At 40.2% G+C, this 24,091-nt stretch overlaps 2 protein-coding genes across 15 annotated transcripts in view; both read left to right on the top strand.

Moving 5' to 3' along the window:
• Positions 1-17,130, top strand: part of LRRFIP1 (LRR binding FLII interacting protein 1) — a 115,027-nt gene extending 97,897 nt beyond the window's left edge. For 11 of the 14 annotated variants that reach the window (XM_064452134.1, XM_064452137.1, XM_064452135.1 and 8 more), the window contains 3 exons: positions 45-186; positions 1,934-10,215; positions 10,339-10,387. In XM_064452134.1, coding sequence (XP_064308204.1) covers positions 45-186; positions 1,934-4,011 — 2,220 coding nt within the window. In that variant the 3' untranslated portion in view covers positions 4,012-10,215; positions 10,339-10,387. Of the gene's footprint in view, positions 1-44; positions 187-1,933; positions 10,216-10,338; positions 10,388-11,288; positions 11,407-11,889; positions 11,970-12,622; positions 12,728-14,150 lie in introns of those variants that run through there. The other 3 variants (XM_064452145.1, XM_064452147.1, XM_064452146.1) reach the window with 1 other exon arrangement.
• A 928-nt stretch (positions 17,131-18,058) lies between these two features.
• RBM44 (RNA binding motif protein 44) overlaps positions 18,059-24,091 on the top strand; it is a 45,676-nt gene continuing 39,643 nt past the window's right edge. The window contains exons 1-3 of the mRNA XM_064453250.1: positions 18,059-21,887; positions 22,007-22,065; positions 23,295-23,471. Of these exons, the coding sequence (XP_064309320.1) occupies positions 20,382-21,887; positions 22,007-22,065; positions 23,295-23,471 (1,742 nt within the window). The 5' untranslated portion in view covers positions 18,059-20,381. The remainder of the gene's footprint in view (positions 21,888-22,006; positions 22,066-23,294; positions 23,472-24,091) is intronic.

Here is a 24,091-nt window from a genome sequence, read left to right as displayed (position 1 = left end):
TTCTGAGCAGCATGCTCTAAAGCATTGCTTTTGCTTCTCCACAGAAACATGGAATAATCCCAGATTCTGATGTAGCCACCAATGGGGAGACACCAGACATTCTTGACAACGAAGGACACTTGGATTCTTCCAAAACCGTTCCAGGCACAGCTCAGACATTAAAGGCAGGAGGGGATGGGATGCTAGGTAAGTGCTGTATATCCTTTCATATCTTTCTCTCTGTCCATTCATTCACCTTTGCTTGGAATTTGGGCATTTCTTAGTGGGACAATTAACACATCACGCAGCATGCTACATGTCAGATCACTTCCTATGCATTTTTCTGCTTAATATTTATTATCACTTTAAGTATGTTGAGAGTTTCCTGCAAGTTCCTTTCCGTTCAAGGCGACAAAGGATGAGAATACAAAAATTACATTACAAATAAGTAGCAATCATTCAGATTACTATTTAAGCCCTGAATTTGAAAATTGTCCCAGAATAATCCTCCTGTTTTTCAATATTTTTCAGCACTTATCCTAAAGAATCAGGAAAAAAGCATTTTCGTTTCCTGTAAAGAACTTCTATGTTGGTTCATTTATATAACTGAGAACTGTACGTGTCTGCTGAACAGTGCCAGGCACTGTTAAAACACACTAATGTACGAATTTGTTGTTCTTGGTATCTAGTACTATTGAGCAGTTAATATTAACACATCAACATTTTTACTTCGTATGACAGGATTAACACTGTTAAATTCAAAGAATATGACTCTGAGATGGATAGCGTTAGGAAGGAGAAATCTGGTTGGCAAAAACATTCTTCTTATGCACTTGTGATGAATGGCCACTCAGAACTTTTATACTAGTGGAAGGAAAGGAAATAATAAATACTTTTTTTCCTCCTGTTTTTGTTCTAAACGAACATACTAATAAACAGCAACAGGCAGCCAACTGTTTCAAGTGCAGGTTATCTTGCTTTTAGCTGTTGGCTGCTTTTTCCTCACTGAGTTTTTGTGTGGAAACAATCTGGAACACCAAAAACAAGGTAAGGGTGTATTTTTAAGTTTAGTATGTTTTCTGTCTCCTTATTCTGTTGTGGGGTTTTTGGTGGTTTGTTTTTTTTTTTTAATGGGTTGTTTGGTTTGAGTTTTTGGGTTCCCCCACCACCACTGTTTTTCCTTCTTTTTTTTTTTTTTTTGTGATATAGGTACAACATAGACCCAAAAGCTAACTGCTGAAACCACAAACACTGTTGTTCTAATACCTATTGCTTCTAAATATATGTTGAAGAAAAAACTTGTACCAAAAAAAACAACAACCCACAATCCCAAAAAAACCCACAGAAGTACCCATCCCTTTGGGTGGATGAAGTGGCTATAAGGGGCACTAAGTACCTGAGCTTTGATCTGTGTTGCTAATGTTAAACAGCTGAACTATTTGCTTGCCAATCAGATTTTACATTCAGTGTTTGTCATATACACTGATGATGCCGGTTTATGATACTTAAATAATCCTTGGTTACTTCATTCTAATGGCATCAGACACACACTCTTCATGCATAGAGTGGTGTTAGGGTTAAAGTTGTAGGGAATTTTGCTGAGAAAAAAAAAATCTTTACTGTTAGTCTTACATCTACAAGTATTACTAAATTGTCCTGCTTGAAACAGTTGTTCTCATCTACAAAAGCTATAATTCACATAGCCAAGAGCATAAATCTTGTACTTTACAAAAACACAAGCCTGCACCAGAGACTTCTTGCTTTGAGAGGGTGGTGGTGAATTTCACTGATCAAAAACCCTGAACCCTTACTAATTCAATTGCTGCTTTGCCTCACGTAATTGGCAAAAGCTGATCTTTTATTAACCTATTCTTTGATTCATTCTCTTTTGGGTTTTAAGTGGGGAGGTAAGTGCTATGGTGTGGTCCCTTCAACTTTCTCAATGGTCTTTTAGGCAAAGCCAATGAAGTGGACATGAAAAATGAGATTTTGGAGGATATGGGGAAAAGAGAGATCTTGCAGAATACTGAGCATGAGGAACACAAAGAGGAGTCTGAGGAGCAGGAATTACAGACATTGCATGCTGATGAAAATGCAAAGGCAGAAAAAATGGTTGAAGAATGTGATGCCCTGTCAACAGTGATGTTACCAGATAGCAGGTTTACAGAACAAATTCAAAGCCTTACAGAACATGTATCAGGGAGCGCTTCTTCAAATGATGATAGTGACACAGATGATTTGAGAAAGGAGACCGAATCTGCAGGCACAGCAGTCCAACAGCCTGTTAGTGTGCAGGCTGAACACCATGACCTAAATGCAAGGACAAATCAGAACTCGGAGGTAGGCTCTCTGCAAGGTCATCAGATTTTTGAGACTCCTCAGGAAATGCCTAGTGTCTTAGGTACAGATCATGAACTGGAAAAAGCTGCACCTGAACAGGAAGAAAGAAAGGATCTTAAAACTAGCCATGGCCTGAGTGATAATGAAATGGATCAGGAAGCCGACATTACAAGTGAGAGCTGCGAGGTGGTTTCTAATCAAGCAGGGCTACCAGAGGTTACAGTAGCAGCCTTGCTTAGTGAAGACGTAAATGTAGAGAGTCACACTGAGGGACTCCAGCACTCAGAGGAAAGTGCTGAAAAGAAGGTTACAACTGTCTTGGAGGAAAACCTTGGTGAAAGCCAAGACTGTACTGATGGAAGAATTGGTAAGACAGGAGGTGATAGAGCTGAAGAAGAAAATGAGGTGGTGAACACAGTTCAGGGTCAGGCGAGGGAAAGAGAGTCTGTGGGTCTGGAGGGGACGGAGCCATGCGAAAGTGGTGTCCCAGCAGAGACCAGTGAAAAGGAAGGTGGAGGAGATCAGGCATGCGTCCAACCAGTTTCTTCAGAGGGCAGTTCTTCAGCATCATCAGAGGAACAAAATATGCAAGATAAAACTGAACTTGAAAATGTTATATCTGAGAAGGATGGCCAGAAGGAAGTATTAATAGAAGAGTTGGAGATGTGTTCAGATTCTGCAGAAACAGGCGAGCAAGATAAGGCATCTGTGGAGGCTGTAGACTGTATTACTGAGGTAAAAGGAAGTGTGCTGCAGCAGGCAAATCCAGACACAGAGGCTGTGAAAGAGGTGATGACTCAGGAAATCATTTTAGACCCAAGTCTTTCAGAAGACAAAATTCAGGAGTCAGAAGCGGAAATAGAGGATGAGTCTGGGAAAGAAAAGGAATGTAGGACAGAATGCGTAGAAGATTTAAAGCCAAAGGTAGAAGGTCAAACGGTCCGGTGTAGTGAAGAGACAACAGGTGATACAGTGGGAGAGAAAAATATTCCTTTTGAAGGTGAAGCGCAGAATATAGTTCAACAAGAGGAAGGCAAATCTAAAGAGGAGTCAGCTGTAGATGTTAGTGTAACTACTGAAAACAAAGTTGATACAGAAACACTGAAAGAAACTGAGAAAGAGTTAGAGCTTGCATACCACCATGGTGGTGGATTTGCTTCTCAGGAAGGTGCAAATAATTCCCTGGCACAGAAAGCTGAGCAGGATGAAAATATTAGTGAACAAGTTAAATTGGAGGGTCAAACAGAGGGAAGATTGGAAGATGATGGTGATGCATACGATTTTGATGAGGAGTCAAAACAGACACTAGAAAGTGATGAAAAATGTGATGGAGAGAAAGCTGATACACAGAAAGGAGAGGGTGATGTAGCAAATGGTGCTGTTGGAAAAACTGCCCGAACAGACAAAATAGAAACTGAAGATGCCTTGACTGAAGATGACAGCTTGCAGCATAAAAAAGGAGATGAGCCTGAAGAAACAGGATGTTTGCAAACGGAAGCGTCATGGAAAACTGATGAGAAGACTGATGTGACAGAAGATGACATTAAAGCATCAGATGAAAGATTATCAGATGAAAATGCTTTGGATCAGGATTTGGAAAGTGCTGGCAATAATAGGGATGAAAGCAAGGAGGATTTGCAGGGTGGTAAAAGGAATAAGGGTAAATCTAGAGATGACTGTACAATATCCTAAGTTCAAAATCTCAAGACTACACGAGTTACATGCCATTTGATTAGTCCCAGTACAGAAAAATGCACTTTGCACGATACTTAGGAATACTCTCAAGGTTTTTTCTTTCTAGGTAACTCTCATCATAACACAATGTTATGTAAGTGGTAATGAGGCAAGTATTAAGTTATTCACTGACATTCCTAGCCACAAGAAATCGTGTGTGGGTTTAGTTTTGCTGTGTCTCAAGATTAAAGTTTATTACCAAAAGAGCAAGCTTCACAAATCAACTGTTCAGACTATCTTGCAATTAAAGTACTTATAGCGTGTACTTCTAGGATAACTGCTATGGAGGAATTTCTGTATGAAATTCTGTTTTTTCCTAGCCTAGATTATAGATGTCTTGAATGTACTTAAGTGCATTGGACCTTTGTGAATTATGCACATACTTATCTGTACTTACGCGCATTAGATCTACCATAAGTACATTAACACTTCATGAAGGAACTCAGTAGATCAGCAGCACTGATCTGATGTTGAAACTTCTTCCTGAAGGATTAAAGCCTAGGAACCAATTTGTTTTTTTACTAGGGGAAAAAAAAGATATACTCATTCCATTTTGTGTGTATTTCTAATATGGTCAGAATCCAAACTATAGTTAGATCATTGTGAATCTGCTTAGTCTAAACACGTTGGAAGAACAATATAGTTTGAAGAAAGTGCAACATACTGTCTTAGTTTGCTGAAAGGAATAAATTTATACATGTTTACTTCATCTAGGCACTTTGCACCACAGTAGGCCTTTTATACCGTGTCTCACACGGGTTTTTTATTTTTTCTAAAGAAAGTGTCAATACACATTGTAATTTGTGCTTAGGTTTGCTATCAAGTACTGTCTACCTATTAATATATAAAATATCTTATTTTTCCAAGAAGAATTTTGTTTAAAATTGCACTTTCTTACTGTGTTACATTTTTTTTGTAAACTATGATTCCAAAGGAATGCTTTTATCTTTGAAAAAATCTTTCCTCTTCCTTTCTGGAGAGAAGATAACTTTGCATGTCCTAATTCTTGTTTGATATCAGACCATAGAACAAAAATAATCTATATACTAGCCCCCGTGCCTTTTTGAAAAGCTGGAGTGCTTTGAATTGCTGGCATAAATTAGACACTTTGACTCCATTGGTATATTTCTTTTTGCATCTTTGCTAGTGCTTGGGAGGAAGAGCATGTTTTGCATAACTAAAAATTCATTTAAGGTTGTTTTAAGCAATGAGTATCCCAAGGGAATGCAAGTTGAGTTGGGGTGGGGGGTGACTATGGAAGGCTGTATTTGTGTTGATGTTACAAAGTTGGAGTACAGACTGCAAAATTTCAAGATGTGTATCAAAATGTACTGAGCTGTATATAATTGAAATAAACATATTTTATACTTAAAATTGCCTGCCCAGAGCACTGTTTATAAACCTGCATAAATATTTATTTAAATCATATCATTTCAAAAACATTTTTCTGCAGCTTGCTTTAAATTTATTGCATTGTCCTATGTAGCTAGAAGTGCTAGCTTACTAGGAATGGGCAGCCTTGGTGTTTGAGGACCTTCAATATGTGATGGCACCTGTGACTGTAAATCTGTAACTCTTTCCATATGGCATCTCTCTAACTTACAACAGTTCCAGTATGGTTTCTGTAAGTATTAGCAGTTGTCCTTCTTAAGGGTTTACACTAAATGCTAATCTAAGAAGTCATAGATCTTAAAAGCGTTTCTTCTTACTATGTAGCAGTGTGAAGACTTGCCTCTGCTATACTTGCAACTGTAATATACCGTTTAATATTGAAAGTCCTTAAAATGTATTTAAGTGTATTTAGCATTCAAATATAAATAATTAAATGTGCTTGCCAGGCCTCACCTATACTCGTGGGTGGATCTGTAAGCAACTCTGAGTTAAACTAGGCACATGTCAGCATTTCCAGTATTTTTCATACGAGTTTGTTTCTAATGGAAATCCTTCTGGATGGTTGAGGAAATTAATGGTGAGCTGTTTTTAACCAGCTTTTCCACTTCAGAAAACAAAGCATCTGTAAGAGAAGTCCTTTTCAAAGCTAAGTCACAGATGGAGAAATTATGACAACTCCAGTCTTAACTAACTGTCCATGTACCAGATTTATCCTACAGTAACTGGCCAGCTCTCAGTGAAACTAGGGTAGGAGCAGGAACATGGACAGGCAGTGAAGAATAGCTGATGTACTATAAATCCATTCTTGAACATCAGCTGCTTGGTGCCTCTTTTGGCAGCTGGTCCCTGACTTCTGGAATTGGGCAAGTACCGTGGAGAAGGTCATAGTGTTCTTTACCTCTTTGGTTTTTGCTTGAGTATATGCACATCAAGGGATAAATCATCCTGAAGATAAAGGGAGCTGATAGATGTTATATTCCAAACTTAATAATTTAATATTGTATGCCAGCTAGCATTTGAGTGAAATGTGTGCCAAAAGAGAGAGGGAGGGGACAGTGTCTCAGGAGGAATTCCCTAAAAAATGCATCTCTTGTAAAGTTACACAATTGAAAACCATTTTTAGTATTTTTCCTACAATATCTAACAGATACAAGGTAAGATCTAGTTTGTCCCTTTCATTGGTTTTGACTTTCAAAGACAGCAAAATATCAAAAACAGTCTTTTTCATGAAGCCTAACATGAAACTAAGAAATCATGAGATAAACTAATATCAAGATTCATATTTGCTGCTATGATATTACCCATTTGTTTTGAGCAGGGACAGTCTGCTGATATGTGCTGTGGTGAGCACCACTCGCAGTGTACAAGACTTTGGTCTTTCAGAACAACTCCATAGCTCCAAACGCTCGGTGGATTTTCTGTTCGATACCTAGTGGAACATGCAGCCTGTAGCCCAGGTTTGTGCATTACTGTGAATTCAGAGCTAGCCTGCTTTCAAAAGCAGTAGTTGAAGAACTTTTTCCTTATTTAGCAAGTAATAGTGAAAGGTCAGTATTTCCTTTATGACAGAAAAGAACAGTCCTCCTGTCCCGCTCAAAATCAGTATTGCAAGCAGCTGTATTCTAAATCCTATGCTTATTGGCTGTCCCAGCAGCCTGTCCCCAGCAGTATCCCTCTTCTGAGAAAGACAGGAAGGCATTTCTCTATATTTATTGTTGTTTTCTTGTGATCCAAAATAAATTGACAGCTCTGGAGAAGGAGTATGACCCAATGTGCTATTGATATGCCAGTTGGGTTCTTGCAAACTGTTCTGAATAGCTGCTTGGGACTGCTGGTGTGATTTCATGGGATGCCTTCCCACCCTCCAAGTACTGTTTACCCCCCTCATTTGTATCTGTATTAATTACTTAATGGGCCACACATCGTACAAATCTCATTCAGTTTAAAACCAGCTGCTTCCCACCCCATGCTCTTCTCCAAGTAGGAAAAGACATCAAGGATCTGTGGCTCCTTAGAGGATGTTAGGTCAAGTGTGCCACCAAAGCAGCACCCTGGTTAGCCATACCTTGAATCAACTGCACTACCAAGGTAATGAGAATAGCGATTTGACTTATAAACAGGCCTGTACAATAGCAGAAGACTTGCACCAGCCCTCTGTTAAGCTCCTTTGCATATGTAAGCAATGAATTGGTACAGTGAGTAGCCTTGGAATCATGTTACCAAAGTTAAATTTAAGTGAGATGAATGTCTTGCTCTAATTATACATTGTAGCATCTTTGTATGTGAAAAAAGGAAAATTACTTTTATAGATAAGAATTGTAATTAGCTGCTTCATATGCTAATTCAGGAGATTGTTCTTTTGTACTCATAGTTCTAGAGGTCCTGGGATCCTTGATTTGTTTGGAAAAATGTCTCCTCCTAATTGCAAAAATAAGGTGGTTCTGCAGAGATATCTGTTAAAGCTAAAGTAAGTTTTCTGTGTTACTGTGGGGTTTTAAGATAAGTGAAACCTAAGAGGCCTTCATCTATACATGCAGAGAACCTTTCTACATAAATGGCAACTTTAGCAGACTGATTTTTTCTGTGATCTTGTAAATCCTGCTGCCAGCATATCATCTGTCCCAGCGGGGTGCACAGATGTCCATAATGAGGGAAGAGAGAACTGATGGTGAGATGGGATTTCAAGGTACATCACATCCGTTTTGCAGGGAAAGGGGTTGGGGAAAGCTTTTGTGCTTCTTTACTGGAACCTGGAGGAGGTGTCCTTTCTTCATGCTGGCATATTTCACCCTGCAACAGTGGTGGTGCTAATGCAAGTTACTTAGCTGTGTGCATGACTAAGGTATTTTCAGGATCAAGGTGAAGTATTTGGCCCCTTTGGAGTCAATAAGTTTGGGCTAATTTTGTAGTGGTCTAGAGGTTTCCTTCTGCATCAGTCCTTGTTCTTTTCCCAGTTCTTAGTAACTTCATTTCTTGATCTCTGCTGACCTGTGACTCACAACTCTATCTCCAAGTCTGAAAATCTGACTTCCCTTTTACTGTTTGCTCCCCTTGCTTTCTTCATTAATTTTATTTTTCTTCCCTTTCTTTCATCTTCCACATAATCTCTGTCTTAAGCTTCTTTTCCTTCCCATATAGTTATATGAAATTGTTTTACTATTTTGAAGGGATTTATACTTGTAAATTTTTGTTACTCTTGATAGTTTACAAAAATGTGTTTGGTTTGTTGGGGGTTTTTTGTTTTGTTTTTGTTTTTTTCCATGTCAATGCTCAGGTGTAACAATGTTGAGTGTGTTACGAATGGCTAAAAAAAAAAAGATAGGACTTGAGGACGTTCAAAATAAATGCATGGAACTGCTGAACAGGGATGTCGCTTTAAGATCTGTATTTGGGTTTTGCATCAGAAGCCAAGGTAAAGGTTTTATTTCATGCTCTAGAATCACTGCTGGTATATGGGAACTTGTATACCTGGGAGGGGAATTATTTACCACACTGTTACTAGCTAATGGATTGTACGTATCTGCCATATAGAGGGACTTTAATTTGAAAACTTCAGTTTTCCCCATGATTTGATTGTATACAGACTCGTTACTTCCTTTACTGCCTATGTTAAAAAGGAAAATGGTCAACCACAAGACTTTGGCCCATTCAAGATAAGAGGACAAAGCTTTTTTAAAAGACTTCAATCTATCAAAAGAATTTACCTGGTAAAAGCCCACCAGCCTTTTGTCTGTAACTTGTCAATTGTTTTCCTTAAGTTTACAAAAAGACCTTTTTCTTGAGTGACCTTTGGATTTTAACCATTTAATTAACAGGCCAGACCCTAGATGTGGAGTTGAGCTCTGAACACCCACTGGCTTGGTTCTGCACAAGTGACCTCCTGCTGGCAAGGGAGGCAAGCTAAATAAAACTGCACTAAACACACACGTCAAACTTGTGAAGTAAGACCTGCCTGAGGTCAATATGTCCTCTCCTCTTCTAACAAGAATACTTGAATGTTTTGTTCCGGTGTACTTCTGTTGAGGTGTACCTGAACAAGCTAAGGTTGTTAAGTTATGAGGTAAAGTAATTTTAGGGATAAGAAAATTTGTAAGTTCAGATTTGTTGCATACAGTACCTGCTAAAATACATTCACATTTTGCACCCCTTAATAGGGAAGAGAAAACCCAAGTGATTTGGTTGGTTACTTCTAGTTAGGTTTTTTTCCAGTTGTGTCATTCTGTAGTGTGTACTTCATTTATCAACGCCACACATATCCATGTGCTGCTCTGTAGCACTTCCAAGCTCAAGTGTAACACGACAGTTGGTCTGGATTGCCGATCACCTGCTTGATGTTTGACCAGGAGAATTGATTATGAAGGACTAAAGAGAAAAGAATGTTTTACCAGACTGCTGCATTTGAAACTAAAATAATTTAATGGGGAAATGTTTTTGGTTTTTTTCTGGTCATAATACTGGAGATAACACAAAATGTTATTGCCATGCTATTTAGTAAAAGAAGCTAAAGATCTAAAATGGTGAGAATGTGCTTAAACTATGATTATAGGTGTTTACAGTATTTTCATTATGTTAAACTGTAAAGATTTGAGATTTTGTGTTGCAGTTGTGATTGACCCTAGAGTTCTTGCATGCTAACCTAACGTAGAAGATTAGCCTTTTTGCATGCAGCTGGGTGCTGCTACTGCCGTGACAAGCATGTTCTGTGAGAATGACATAACCTCCCCTGGCTGCAGCCCCTTTCCAGCCTTGTCTGTGGCCTCATTTCCTGTGGTACGTGCATAACTACCTTCATCATTAGTTTCACTAACCTTAACAGTTCGATCTTACATCAGATGCTCTCTGAAATGTGCAGCTCGATCAAATCAGCACTGAACTTCCAGTTTTCTCTTTCAGACAGGCTGAAAAAACTCATCGATGAACGAGAGTCCTTACTGGACCAGGTAATCACAGGAAAACCTGAAATGCTGTGTGTTTACTAAATCTGTAATAAGAATAGTAGAGGTTAAAAAAAAAATCAAAATAGCCCTAATGTAAGGTATAGAACAGCAGTGCTGTTGCCTTTCCAAGCGTGTGCTGGGTTGCTCTTGCTGAGGACTTACTGTGTTGCTTGCCACTTCATTCTTCCTCTGAAATATTTCTTCTGCGTGTTAAATCAGGATACAGGGCAAGAAAGATATGACCCAGTGTGCCTGTTTTGTGTTGCTAACCAGTCATATTCAGTGTCCTTAGTCACCTAAAACTCCTTCTCCAGGACTATTTCTGAAAAACAATACTTCAGATTGGCCGAGCCCAAGGAAAAAACTAACATGGTTTAGAAATTGCTGGATGTGTGGGCAGTGGGCTATACATAAAGAAATGCTGGAAGAATTACAGTAGGTGGGTAAATAGCAATTGAAGTAATTATTGCAGGTACTATGATATTCCATAGTGGATAGAAAGCTTATTAAAACCAAAATTAGCTCATCTATTTCTCTGCAGGGTGTTCTATGCTTTCATTTATGGACTATATCCTTGACCCTGAGATTTCAAGCAGAGCCAAACACAGTTTGGGTTTTTAAGAATGTTTTATGTGAATGTGCCTACAAAACATCTGTGGCTTTTCTAATAAAACATTCTTCTGCTCGTTGTGTTTGGTCTAGAACTTATGCATAAGCACTGACACTTAAAATATCATGAGTCATTTGCTAAAAGAATTTCTAGGAAATCTCAAAATAATCACAAAATTTTTTTTGGAATTTAGGTTTAAAAAATATAATTTGTTTTTTATAATACTTGAGTGAATTTGAGTCCTGAGTCAGTTTTCCCTTACTGATTTTAATAGCTAATTATTCTGTGTCCCTCAGGTTAAAAAATTAAAGGGACAACTGGAAGAAAAGCAAAAGAATGGCAAGATGGAAAATACACAGTCTGAAGATGAAGTTCTAGAAAATGGGACAGATATGCACATGATTGACCTCCAAAGTGAGCTACATTTTGATTTTGAGATAACTTTTTTGTCCAGCACGTGAGTGTGAAAACGTATCTGTACAATAACCACATGGCTCTAAGCAAAAACGAGCCTTCAGTCCTAAGGGAGCTTCAAAATGGGAGCCAGCCATGCCACCTCTCCTAGAGGTGAGGGAACAATCATCCTTTGTTTGACCAAGATTGCAATTGGAAATCCCCCTTATGTTCCCCAGGAGAGCTGGGCCTGAGTTCCTGGTTAATTCTGCTTTCTGAGTGGCTAAAAGGGAATCGGGCAGGACTGGTTAAGAGCTCCTGTCTACTGAGAGGGGCTAGCTGCAAGCTCTGATGTAGAAATAAACTTTTTTTGGCAGACAGCATTTGCTGCTCTACCACTGCCCCATGTATATTCCTGTAGCATGGAAATTTTAAGGCAGACTTGTTAGAAGACACTGTTGACACTTGTTCTGACATCTCTGATAAATCTGCAATTTTTTTTAGGAGATGCCAACAGACAGATCAGTGATCTCAAATTTAAACTAGCAAAGTCTGAGCAAGAGATAACAGCATTGGAGCAGAATGTAAGTTTCTGGCTTGTTCTCTTTGTTTAGGCATGGTGAGAATGCAAAGAGAAAATGTATTATATGATGAATGAAATCATTATTACTGTGACTTTCCCTTAAAATAAGAAGCAGGAGTGTTGGAGCATCAGGGCTACTGCAATTAAGTCGTAAAGACTAAAATGCTTTGATTTACGTATGGGGAAGCATGAATATATTACTCATCTTTACTGAAGGAAAACTATTCAAAGGTATATTGAGAGCACTTACTGAACTCTTCAGAATGCGTTCTTATGCCTAGCTATCGACAATTTTCAGATGGCTCCTAGCATATGATGTAGTATATATGGATTTTATACAAGACCCTTCAATTTTGACTCTTTGCTCTTGTCCAAAGTATGTCAACGATATTCTTAGTAAGAATTTTAGTCAAGGGACTCTACTTTTCTTCTGTTGCTGAAAGCATATTAAATAAGGATATGTATACAAGGTCTGGAGTAAGTTATCATGGCTAGGCTTCCTTGGCATAGTTTTTTCTCCTCAAAATATGCCTTTATTTTATTAAAGAAAAGTGAGCATCTCTCTGGTCGTTGCTTAACTACTAGTGGAAGAGTGACGCTTCACAGTAACTTCTTGGTACTGCTTCTAATTCAGAAAATTTGCCTTTGCCTTAGGTAATACGATTGGAAGGTCAGGTAGCCCGATACAAAACTGCAGCTGAAAATGCTGAAAGAGTAGAAGATGAACTGAAAGCGGAGAAACGCAAACTACAGAGAGAGGTAACTCTAAATGCAAACTGTCATAGGCTAGCAGTCAGCCTGCACCGTGTGCGGGGAGACCTGTCTGGTGCATTTTAGAGGAACTACTACCCTTCTCAGCAGAGCAAAGAATAGATGTCTACATTTTTAATTGCTTTAGTTATTAATTCTAAATGTTTAACCAAACTTTCAGCGCTCAAACTGGATTAACAGTCACAATTATGAACTCCCTCTGCCTTTTTCCTTTTCCTTCCTAAACTGACTTGCCATGTCTTGCTTTGTACTAAAGTCGGTTCTCTGGAGCACATTCAAGTTCTACTTGTACAGCTTGACTCTAGAAGCAGCCTTCAAATCCTCAGGTTTGCATGCTACTTTGCATCTGTGAATATTCATGTGATTCAACGTTCATCAAGCTGAAGAATTCCTATTTCTACTTTGCTGTCCTTGTCCTTTGTTGCACCTGAAGACTCATTACTTTGGTTGTTATAAATTCTGATTTTGTAAATACAAATCACTGGCCTTTTTCAGAACATGTGATTCAGAAATTACAGGAGTAGAAAGCTGGAAATCCTGCTGTAAGGTTAATTTGGGCGCTTCATTATTTAAGCACAGTGCCACACCTTACCAGGAATGGCAGTCTAAACTTCCAAGTTTCAGAGTCTAAACTTGAGTGCTAAATGGATGTGAATCGTTCTTATTGAGCCTGTTTTTCTTGCTCTGTCAACCTGTTTATGCATGTTTGCTGTAGCATGTCCGTGTGCAGACTCTGTCCACATTTCTCTTAAAACACTGCATCTTCAGGCTGTCCATAATTTTGACCTTATTTGTTGTATCAAACTTCATGTACATAGTGCCAAACTACATGTACCAAGTAGCTGCTACAACCAGCTTAAATATGTTTGTCAGCTTCTTTCATGCCTCCCTCCCAACATTTGTTCAGCGTGGCTCTGCTTTTTCTAAATACTCCTTCTGCTCTGCTGCCTATAAATATTGCTCTGTGCAGTCCACCTTTCTCTCCTACCCCCATCCCATGGTGGATTTTATAGAAGACTAAGTCACCAAAGTCACGGCTGTGGCTGTAGTTCCGGGAACCAGAAATGTGAAAGCCAGACAGTGAGACAGGCGTACATCACCCAGTAGGTATCTCTGAGCATTCGTGCCTCTGAAGTTGAGGCATACGGAGCCATTTGTTCAGCATTCTGTAAATACCGTGAATTTTTGGTACTGTGCCTAGAAAGTATCTGTGTATGCACGTGGTCTGCAAAGCAGTTTAACAACATTTAGTTTTAACTCCGTTATCAGGAATTTTCAGCTGCTTTTATCTTGTGAGGAAATTCCAGCAACATGGTCAGTTAGCAATGGCAACTATAAACATCGCTATATCTTTGGAAAGGGAAAACACTGTGAAAGTTATGGGGCTCTTTTTTCTGCTTCCTTCCTTCAGCTTCGTTCAGCATTGGATAAAACTGAAGAGCTTGAAGTCAGCAATGGTCATCTAGTAAAACGCTTGGAGAAGATGAAAGCCAACCGGAGTGCTTTACTGTCTCAGCAATAACCACCAGCTTTCAAAGGAAACTACTACTACTTGACAGAATCAGAACAACGTTGCAGATGCTTCTGTCTCTTGCTGTCCAGGATGCTTTGTGTCATGCCTTCTGAGAACAGACAATCCCAACATTTGCTACGTGCCACCAGTCGTGGTTCTCTCTACGCAGATTCAAACCTACTGCACTACATACATAGGAGTAGCTGATCCAAATGGCTGTGCCTGAGGGGACCCTTCTACACCATTCTTTGGGTACATTTGAAGTACAATATCTGTCTACCATATAAGAAGCACATTGGGCGTTGCGTTAAGTTCGCCATCCAGAAGGCACAGCAGCCGTTAATTGCCGTTTAAAATGGCATTCAAAGAAAACACTTTAACTGTACTGGAATTTTGTGTCTTGCTGAAAATTAAAAAAAAAAAAAAACAAAAACACAAACACCAAGTTTTGGACTTTCTCATGACAGTATCTGTAATTTAGTGACTATGGTAGAGTTATTCATAGTAGGTCTTTCATTTACAAATCACTGTGGAACCACAAGCCATTACAAAGCAAAATTCCTTCAGTGGAAACCATGGGAGAAGATGGTCTTGGAAGCAAAAGTGACCTTAAATGACTTTGCCAATAAAACAAAGGTGTTCGGAGGGATTTTTGCACCAGTTGAATCATAAGACTATGTTATTTCAGGGTAAATAGGCAATAGCTTCATTGAATTTTCAACTTTTATTTGTATTATTTAATCCCTGCTCTTGGAATTGAAGTAAACTACTTTTAAAGGATGTAAAGTTGCATTCATAAACCAGCATAAGGCCGTGTTTTAAGAAATTGTGGGTCTTGCACTTAGATTTCTCACTTCGGTGCATTTGTCAATGCAAGTGTCATTTGCTTAAACAAAAACGTGTAATGGGTTTTTTACATCAGAAACTATCTACTGGTCCATGAACTACTAGGAAACTGTGCCACTACAAAATACAAGTCTAATTTTTAAAAAAGTAACTGATAGTAAAGAAGCACTTTAGAAAAAATTACTGCCTGTGGTTTTTCTACAAATAGAGAAGTAGCGAATTATTTCTCCTAAGGTTGTTGTAAAGGTTTTCCGCTTCTTATGAAAAATAGCCAATTGAAACGTTGCAGGCAGTTTATTATACACAACTAGCACTCCCACTCTGGTTATTGGAAGTTGTTCTGAATGTACTACTCAGTTACCTGTACCACGCAGCAGTTACCTGAAGAACAAAGCTGTCCTTCCCCCATCAGTCCTACCAGAAAAGCTTGCGAGTAAGGCAGGCAACCAGTCCCTTAGGAACCTGCTCACACTATGAAGCAGCATCTCCGGTTTGACAGGCACCAACCTTCTGTCGATGCCAACTGCCACAACGGATAGTTCTATCAAGCCAAATCCAGACACACAGGGGACCATTTCTTCTCAACTTGGTCTTCAGACTCTCCGGTCCAGATCTTTCCCTAGCCTCTTCCTTGCAGACTGGAGGTTAAGAGTATAAACAGCTGCTATTTTCAGCATTAAAGGGATTGCTGATATATTCTTAGAGCACCTTTACAAATTAAATAAACCAAAAACTGTCTGAATGTGTTTCTCTGGTTTGGCTAGAAAATAACACCTTTCTCTTCTGAGTGTACCTGGAAATTTAGGAATGAAGTACTGAAATTAATATTCTAGGAAAAGGATGACGAAGGCTGCTTTTTTTTTTTTTTGTGCCCCACGGGAAATAAGTATGTCCTTGTGGATCAAATGTGATGGAACACAAGGATTAAAGGAATCTTTTAAATGAAATTTCCACTCCAGTTTTGGGTTGGGGTTTTGTTTGTTTGTTTTTGGTGGGGTTTTTTTGGGGGGTGGGGGGGTGGGGGATTTTTTTGAGAGAACATTCAGGTGCAGAGCCAGGTTTCTTGTAGAATACCTCAAAATCTCTGTGGGTACCAATTTACAATTTTCTGTGGTTGACTTGTGTAATTTCTGGTGTACAAAGCCTCTGGGGCCTCAAAAACTAAACTAAGGGTTTTTCAGAATGCGAATAAATGTGCTAAATACAACATCTTACTAACTGATGATAAGGTGTGTGATTGCCACTGATCATCTTATTTGTGGTACTGGTGAAGACTGTCTCTTCTGGCAAGACTCAGGAGAAACAACCTAGCAACTAAGTGTTGGTCCAAAAGGCTAAAAAATACTACTTTGCTCATCAAGAAGTTATGTGTTTTTTATTTCGAAGTAGATTGCATCTCACACCCCATAAGCATTAACCTCATGCCAGAAATCAGATGTGTATTTCAACCTGGAGATGCTCTTAGTAGAAATCTTTGTGTGTGGTAAAGTAGCTGAATGTTGAAGCCACATTTCCCACCCCCCCACCCCCAACTTTCAGTATGACTTAGCTTTAGAATAGGGAAGAAAAAATACTGTTTGGTTTACTGCAAACTGGTTTATGTTTTCCTGTGAAGAATGTACAACAACAGGGCTTTGAATGGTAGTAATAGCACATGCCCCAGTCCTTTTAATTGAGCTCCAAATTGAAGAGCCTCGGTACCCAGCCTGCTGATACAGAGCGGAGCTAAGGTGGTGGGAACCTGGCCAGGAACAGCTCCTGGGGGAACCAGGATGGATTTTCCTCGAAGTTGTATTTAAAGTTGCTATCCTTTGTTTTATTTTTAAATGTTAAGTAATTTTATTGTTTGCAAATGGAATGTTACCCAAAATGGTTTTTTCGTTTTGTTTTTTAAAATCAAATGAGTGTGGAAAAGGAAATTCATTAGCAGAAATTGCCAATAAAAATGTTTTTATGGTAGTTTTTGTGGAGTGGTCTGTCATGGCGATGTTACTGGTAAAAGTTCTCTTGGAAATACAGACTTTTTGGATGATACTGGTGTAACAGGCTGATTTTCATTTTTAATATATTACTGCAGACACACAACCGGGAGCAACGCTGGTTGTAAAATGCGTACAAAGGTAGGGACTTGTGTGAGTAAGGGCACTGGTGTGAGACAAAGCCCCAGATACTAACGGTTTTAATGGCAGGGCCCACATAGGGAGGCAAGGGGACAGGGACAGTGTCCCATCAGGAGAAATTTAAATTATATTGCTGATAGGATTCATTCTCTACTTCCTTAAAGTATTTGTGGTGAACATATGCAGGCAACCGACATAGTAACTTTCCCTGGAAGAATCCACAACAGGAGGCAACTCACTTCATAAAAAAACATGTCAATATTAAATTTCATCTTGTGCTGACTGTGGGCACCGTCACACAGTGATCACCTGCATGTAATATGCTGAAGAAGTTTGCGCTTTGTCTCTGCTTTTTTAAATGCTCTGAACAATTAATTACATGGGTTTGGGGTTTGGTTTGGTTTAGGCAGTTAAGCCATGTTTTGCACACTTCAGAACATTACATGTGTTTAAAAGGAGTAAGGGCCAGAGCCAACCTTGTAAAAATAACACGTACATTTACAACTGGTAACCTGTGTAGCAGAAACTGTTATTTATTTATTTACACTGCCTGTAACACGCTCCTTCACACTGAAAGCCTTTCAGCTGCTGGTAGGGTTTAATAACTACACGAACTGATGCTGCCGTCCCCCGCAGACAGGACGACGCTGCCCCGCCATGACGGAAGACACGGGCCACCCTGCCTCTGTGGCAGCATGGCCGCGGGCGGTGGGCGGGGCGGAGGGCCGCGCCGGCCAATTCGGCGCTCGAACGCCTGCCGTCGCATCCAATGGGCTGGAGGCGGGCGGCTGTTGGGGGCGTGCTCGGCGGGGGGTTGCCGCTTGGCGGTGGTGTGGGGGCAGTGCGGGAGGCACGGCGGCGGGGGGAGGCTTCTTTTAGGCAGCAGAGAGGTTTGGTTAGCCTTCCCTTGAGCCGGGGTGAGCGCTGCGAGCGGTGGTTGTATACCTGGGGCTTCCCCTTGGGCCGGCGGGGACACCGGGATGCTCTTAGGGCTCCCAGTTTCTCCTGGGGGGCTGAGCTGTGGCCCTCTACCCTACGCTACGGAGCGGCGGCAGGGCTTTAATACCAGGGCTGGTTTCCAGCCAGCTTGGCTGCAGTTAAGCATCTACCTGCATCAGTAGTCGTAATGACAAGTTTATTGCTATTTATCTAGGTATACCTAGAGCTTGTTGTGGTTCTTGTTGCTTAACTCGTTGTTAAGGAAAAAAGTGGGGGGAAAAAGGTCGATTCTCTGTGATAATATGTTGTAATTTGTATATAGGCATCAGAGTTGTGCTTTGGCAGTGTTACAGCAAGCTTTTTCTTTTCACAGGTATAATTGCTCAAAACTTCAGCTAGGAGATGAAGGTAAAGTTAGCGTAATAAAGTTAATGTTTGTGAAACAAAAATAACTGTAGAAGTGTATAATGAGATCCCAGTAAGTTTTTTTTGGAGGGTGACTGACTTCCATTGATGACTTCAGTAATGTAAATTATTTTTATTAATTGATTTTAAATTATGCTATTTTAACATTGACCCTTAGCAGAGGAGAGTGAGTGGATGCAGATTTGAGAGACAGCTGTTTTTCCCCAGCAGAAAGTTACCTTCTAGGGGTACATTCTGCAAACCTTCCTTTGCAGATACAAGGCCTGGGTCACACTACATCTGGAGTACACAGAGCTCACCTAAATTGTATGTTAATCACTGAGCAGTGGCCAAGAAACAGGCCTGGCTTTGCGGTCTCCCCTCATGCTTCACCAGCAGCCTGTGCTTCGCTTCAGTACTTCACTCGTTTCCTCTTGGAGTGTGTTTCACCAAGCTGGAAACTTCCTCTGGAGGATGAAGAAGTGACTTGGGTCTTCATAAGGCTGTGGAACCCAGCTTCTGGGCTTGTTGGTTGGTCTGCATGCCCTTGCAGGGGGAAGAGTTACAGACGGGACTGTAATTTGCTGTGCATTATGTAAGATTATAGTCAGGTTAGAGACGTGTGACTATAAAATTTTTATGTTTCATTTCAGTAGTTCAGAAAGCATACCTAACTGAGAAATATGTTTAATGTTTCTATGTATCGCACCCTTCATTGTGAGTTTTGGGGGAAGGCAGAGGAGAACTGATAACCATTTATAAGAAACAAGCTTCACAAAGAATGTCTTTCATCCCTATATGCTTTTCCTCTGCTTTTTGTTCATGTTTGCTATAAAACTAGAATTATTGCAAGTCCAGAGCAAGTGTGTTGTTTTGGTTTGGTGTATTGTCCAGCTTTCTTCTCTAGCTAAAAGAAGCACTCTGATCCGAGAAACCATCCTCCTGATTTCCCTTATGTCTTACACTTCTTGGCTGTAAAGATTCTCATGTGTTCTTATGGTTCTGTGCTCAATAAGCATTTCTTCTTGTTTCCCCAGAATTAAAACCAATATGTGTATGTTTCCTACTTGTCCAATATCTGAAGGTTTTTTAGTTTTCAGAATGCACAGAGCTCTAAGTCCACATCTTAATTTAAGTAGTTTTGAAATGTTTGTAGTTCCTGGACCAGAGGAATGTCCCGATGGTAAATATACTGGTCTTGGATTAGGAATCTCTAAGCTTTCTGTGACAAGGAGTGGTTACGGGCCAAGTATACAGTCAGGAATGATGTGAGGTCGGTTTGTGGTCCCTGGATCCACAGCATCCTGGCTCTCAGAGTCAGTACATGCATTGAAACACCTCATGTGCTGTCATGAAGTTAGTGTACGATGTAAATAGATCACTGTGTATGAGCAGGGATTCTGATGATTCAGCCAAGAAATGTTTCAGTGGTAAGGGGGTGGAACCTTTGCGAAGAGTTAAGAAAATAGGACTGATTGGACTCTGAGGATGCTTTCACTCAATTGAAATCACACAAGCAAGAACGGCAAATTCTTTTAACTACCTTCTGTGAACTCTTAGGTTTTCTTTGAGAAGATACTGAGTAATTCCTAGCTTATATACTAGCATGCAACAGGTAATAATAAGATGGTTAATTTAACGTATTTTTTTAAATGGTAATGTCCTCTGGTACACCATGATGTATCTTGAACTTCTTTTATTATTAAGGTGAGAAACTGATAGGAAAAGACAAGCCAATGACTTTGAGAGGTTGCAGTGGAAGTGAGTTGTATAGATAACTTCTGAGGAGGAGGAGGAGGAGGACTTAAGTGTTTGTACCATGGAATTAGAAAAGAACAGTGATGTTAAAAGCAAAAGGAGATGCTTCAGTCAGACCTCACATCTTGTTTCTTATTCCGAGGAAGCTGAGCAGGTGCTCGCCAGAGACATTGCAGCAGAAGCTAACTACTCTGAGTTTGGCCAGGCACGTTCTGTCAATGTTTCAGAATTAAAGTTGTCAGAGGAAAGCTTGCCTTATTTAAGTTCATCTTTAGATGCAGATATTGAACTGTATAATAAGAAGAGAATGAGGATTTGCTGTGCACAGGTAGATAAAAGCAAGAAAGAAGCCAGTATGTTGGGAGGGGCATGTGACAATACACACGTTAACTGTGGGGCATGTGATAAATGCAGACAAAGCCATTTAGGAGAAGATTCACTGCTGGAATATCTCAGTGCTAGTGAGCAAGATTTTGATGATAGGAATAGCTCAAGTGAGTTTTCTGAGCAAAGAGAAACTATAGGAATTGAAACCTTAAAGCTGACAGATGCAGTTCATGAAGTTCCAGGGGATGGGGTCGCAAAGGAACAAAATCTCGTTGATGTGTCAGAAGATTTTTCTCCTGTGTTTGAGTATGGTGTACTTGAGCAGACCTGCCCAGAAGCAACCATGCCAGAGCTTCCCAACCTGCTTCAGGACTCTCTGTCTCCGCCAGATTGCAATGGCGTGACTTGTGATCATCAGGAAGAGCAAACAAGGTACCATACTGTTGTTTATGGAAGTATACTTGAAAGTGGTGCATGTGGGAGTAAAGAAAGGGTCTGTCCAAATCTGCTTGAATGTGACAGTTTAGAAAAGGGAGAGGTGAAAGACGTCCCACTGATTGAGAGCACATTCCCACCCCAAACGGCTACAAGTGAAGAAGTGTCTGAAAACAATGACAGATGCAGTCGCAGCATCTCAGTGAAGCAAGATGGTCCTTTACTGTCACCACAGGAGAGGGCCCCTGCTGTAGCTGTCCAATTTTGTGAATGCGCAGGTGACTCTGATTTCTACAGTTGTGAAGAATCTGGTATGTGCACCGATGGTGCCAGCTGTGTTAACTGTACTGCAAAGGAGGCTGAAAGCAAATTTCCAGTCTGTGCAATTCTCACTTGCAAGAATCCATTTTTTGACATGGAAGTTCCAGACAAATCCTCCAGTGGCAATACTGGCTGTCTGAACTCAGAGTTGGAGCATTGTGAAAACTTGAAAAACATTACAAGTGACTCTACAGTTAACCAAGCTGTTGATGTGAGTTCTGATTTTAGAGCTTGCTTTACAACAAGCAGAAGTACCAGTGCTCAGGTGTGTCTCTCATCCAGGGCTATTAATACAGAGATAACAATGATGAACAAATCTCGACCCGTAGGATGGCACCGTGAAAAGTGTGCAGATGTTGCTTGCAATACAAACTGGTCATGTGGAACCAGTAGTACAGAGGAAATTCGGCCACAGCTTACTGAGATGCTGGAACAACATGCAGATGGCAATACTGCAACAGCTGAAAGAAGTTCACAAATTCAGGTAATTAAAAAAAACAAAACCACAACCAAAAGATTTTGATATATATAAATTTTTTTAACCTAAAGTTGCTCAGAAATTGTCTATAGAAATGTTAATCTGTAACTTTTTTTTTTTTTTAGGAACAGCAGAAATTAAAAAATGAGCTTTGTAGCAGTGATTTAAAGATAAGCACTGACAGGTGGGTCATGAATTGTTCTTGGTTTGGAATCTTAGATGCCGGATAAGATTTTTTCAATGATTGAAAGGTGGTCCGTGACTTAGCAAAACTGGTGGTATGAAAAGATTGCTGGGCAGCAGTTCCTATGCTGGAGGGTAGGGCTACCTTTCAGAGGGACCTGGACAAGTGAGAAGAATGAGCTGAAGACCTCCTGAAGTTGAACAAAGACCAAAGCAGCCTTGGTCTGCAGGTGCAGACTGGCCAAGAACAAGTGAGTGTAAGTCAGCAGTGCTCCTGTATGGTGAAGAAGGGAAGCCGTGTCCTGGGGCTGCATTAGCAAGAGTACAGCCAGCAGATGGAGGGAAGTGTTGATTCTTCTCAGTTTGGTGCTTGTGAGGTTGCATCTGGAAAGGTGTTTCTAGCTGTGGACCTTGTAGTGCAAGAAAGAGATTGTCAGACTGGGGAAAGCCCATCAGAAGACCATGGAGGTGGTGAGGCGGAGCATCTGATGTGTGGGGAATGCTGAGGGAACTGGGTGTGGTCAGCCTGGAGAAGGGAAGGCCCAGGAGGTGGGGAACCTCCCTGCAGTTCTTGGCAGTCTGGTGATGGGTTGCTGAGAAAACAGTGTTAAATTCTTTGCAGAGGTGCATTCTGAAAGGGCAAGAGCCAGCAGTTAGTGTGAGGGGAATTCTAAGTAGGTGTAAGAAAAGGTTTCTGACAGAGTAGTATTGAAACAGCACTGGTGAGATGGTACAGTATCCTTTCTTGGAGATTTAAAACAAACAAAAAAAACCCAAACCGAACAAGAAAGCTGAACTGGATAAGACACTGAGCTAATTTTGAAGTTAGCCCTGCTTTGAACAGAGGTTTGTGCTGCAGACCTTCAGAGATCCCTTCCAACCTAAATTATTCTGTGACTGTGGAAACAAAGTAGGTGCTTCTGTAGATCAGCAGAGTTGCCAAGTTTCTTTTTGTTTGTATGACTGCATTTTTGGATGGAAAAGATAATGGTGCTTGCACAGTTTCTGCCTCTCAGTTAAGGCTGATTATAATGTGAAAGCTACTGTAAGACATTTTTTTCTGTATACTAAAGAGGAGGAACTGATTCATTTTTCTCTTCTTTTTTTTTTTTTTTTCCTTGAATCATCAGAAGTAGCTTCTGGAAAGCTGCTTGTTTCAAAATAAAACATAGGAATGTAAAATATTTATTCAAGGGCTTCAAGATTTTGTTTATTGTTATTATTTTAAAGGCCAGTACACCTTGACAAGCAAGCTGTGAAGAATTCTGCATCAAGCTACTGTCAAAAAATACTGCAGAGAGCAATTGAAGCAGAACTGCAGGTTCTAAACACTCATTATCAGATGTGCTATCAGCACTGCTTGAAGATTTACAAACTGGCTTTGGAGGAAAACACATGTTTTCGCAGGCACGTGCTTTACTGTCTTCTTAAATGAAATGGATAACTTGTTTAAAAGGCATTAATTGCTACGTTACTGATGTATTCTACCCATAGCTTGTAATAGCGTTTATAGTTAGCGTTGTCCAAAAGAGTTTACATTCTCGTAACTGCCAAGTCTTATTTTCAGCCTAGAATTTTCTCTAGCATTCACAGACCCGCCAAAATAGTTTTTTCCAGGAATGTCATTCTGTACAGGAGGAAAAGTACAGAAGGAATAATACACAGAATCCATTCAGGAGTGGGCGAGATGCATAGAAGGGGAGCTGGGGAGGAGGCGGTAAAGGAGAAAGAAAGAGGAGGTGCAGGATTAAGAGGTGAAGCAGGAAGGGGGTGGAAGTGATTGCAGAGCCTCTAGGTGATAAAGCATACACCCTGTAATGGACCTGGAATTCAACCAAGAAATTCTGCCTCTGAATGCTTTACTGTGCCACGGATAGCTCTAAAACCTCTAAAATTAACATAGTGTGTGCTCCATAGCTGAGGAGGGGATTCAAGAGAGCACCTAGTAATGCTGTGAAACAGAGTACAGCTCCAGAGGGTTACTGTGTGTGTTAGGAGTGAGCTCCTGCCCTTGCAGGATGTGGAGG

This window comes from Phalacrocorax carbo, chromosome 5 (genome assembly GCF_963921805.1).
Source record: "Phalacrocorax carbo chromosome 5, bPhaCar2.1, whole genome shotgun sequence".
Classification (NCBI taxonomy): Eukaryota; Metazoa; Chordata; class Aves; order Suliformes; family Phalacrocoracidae; genus Phalacrocorax; species Phalacrocorax carbo.
The sequence above is the reverse complement of the archived record's forward strand: the minus strand, read 5'-3'. Positions and strand labels throughout refer to the sequence as shown.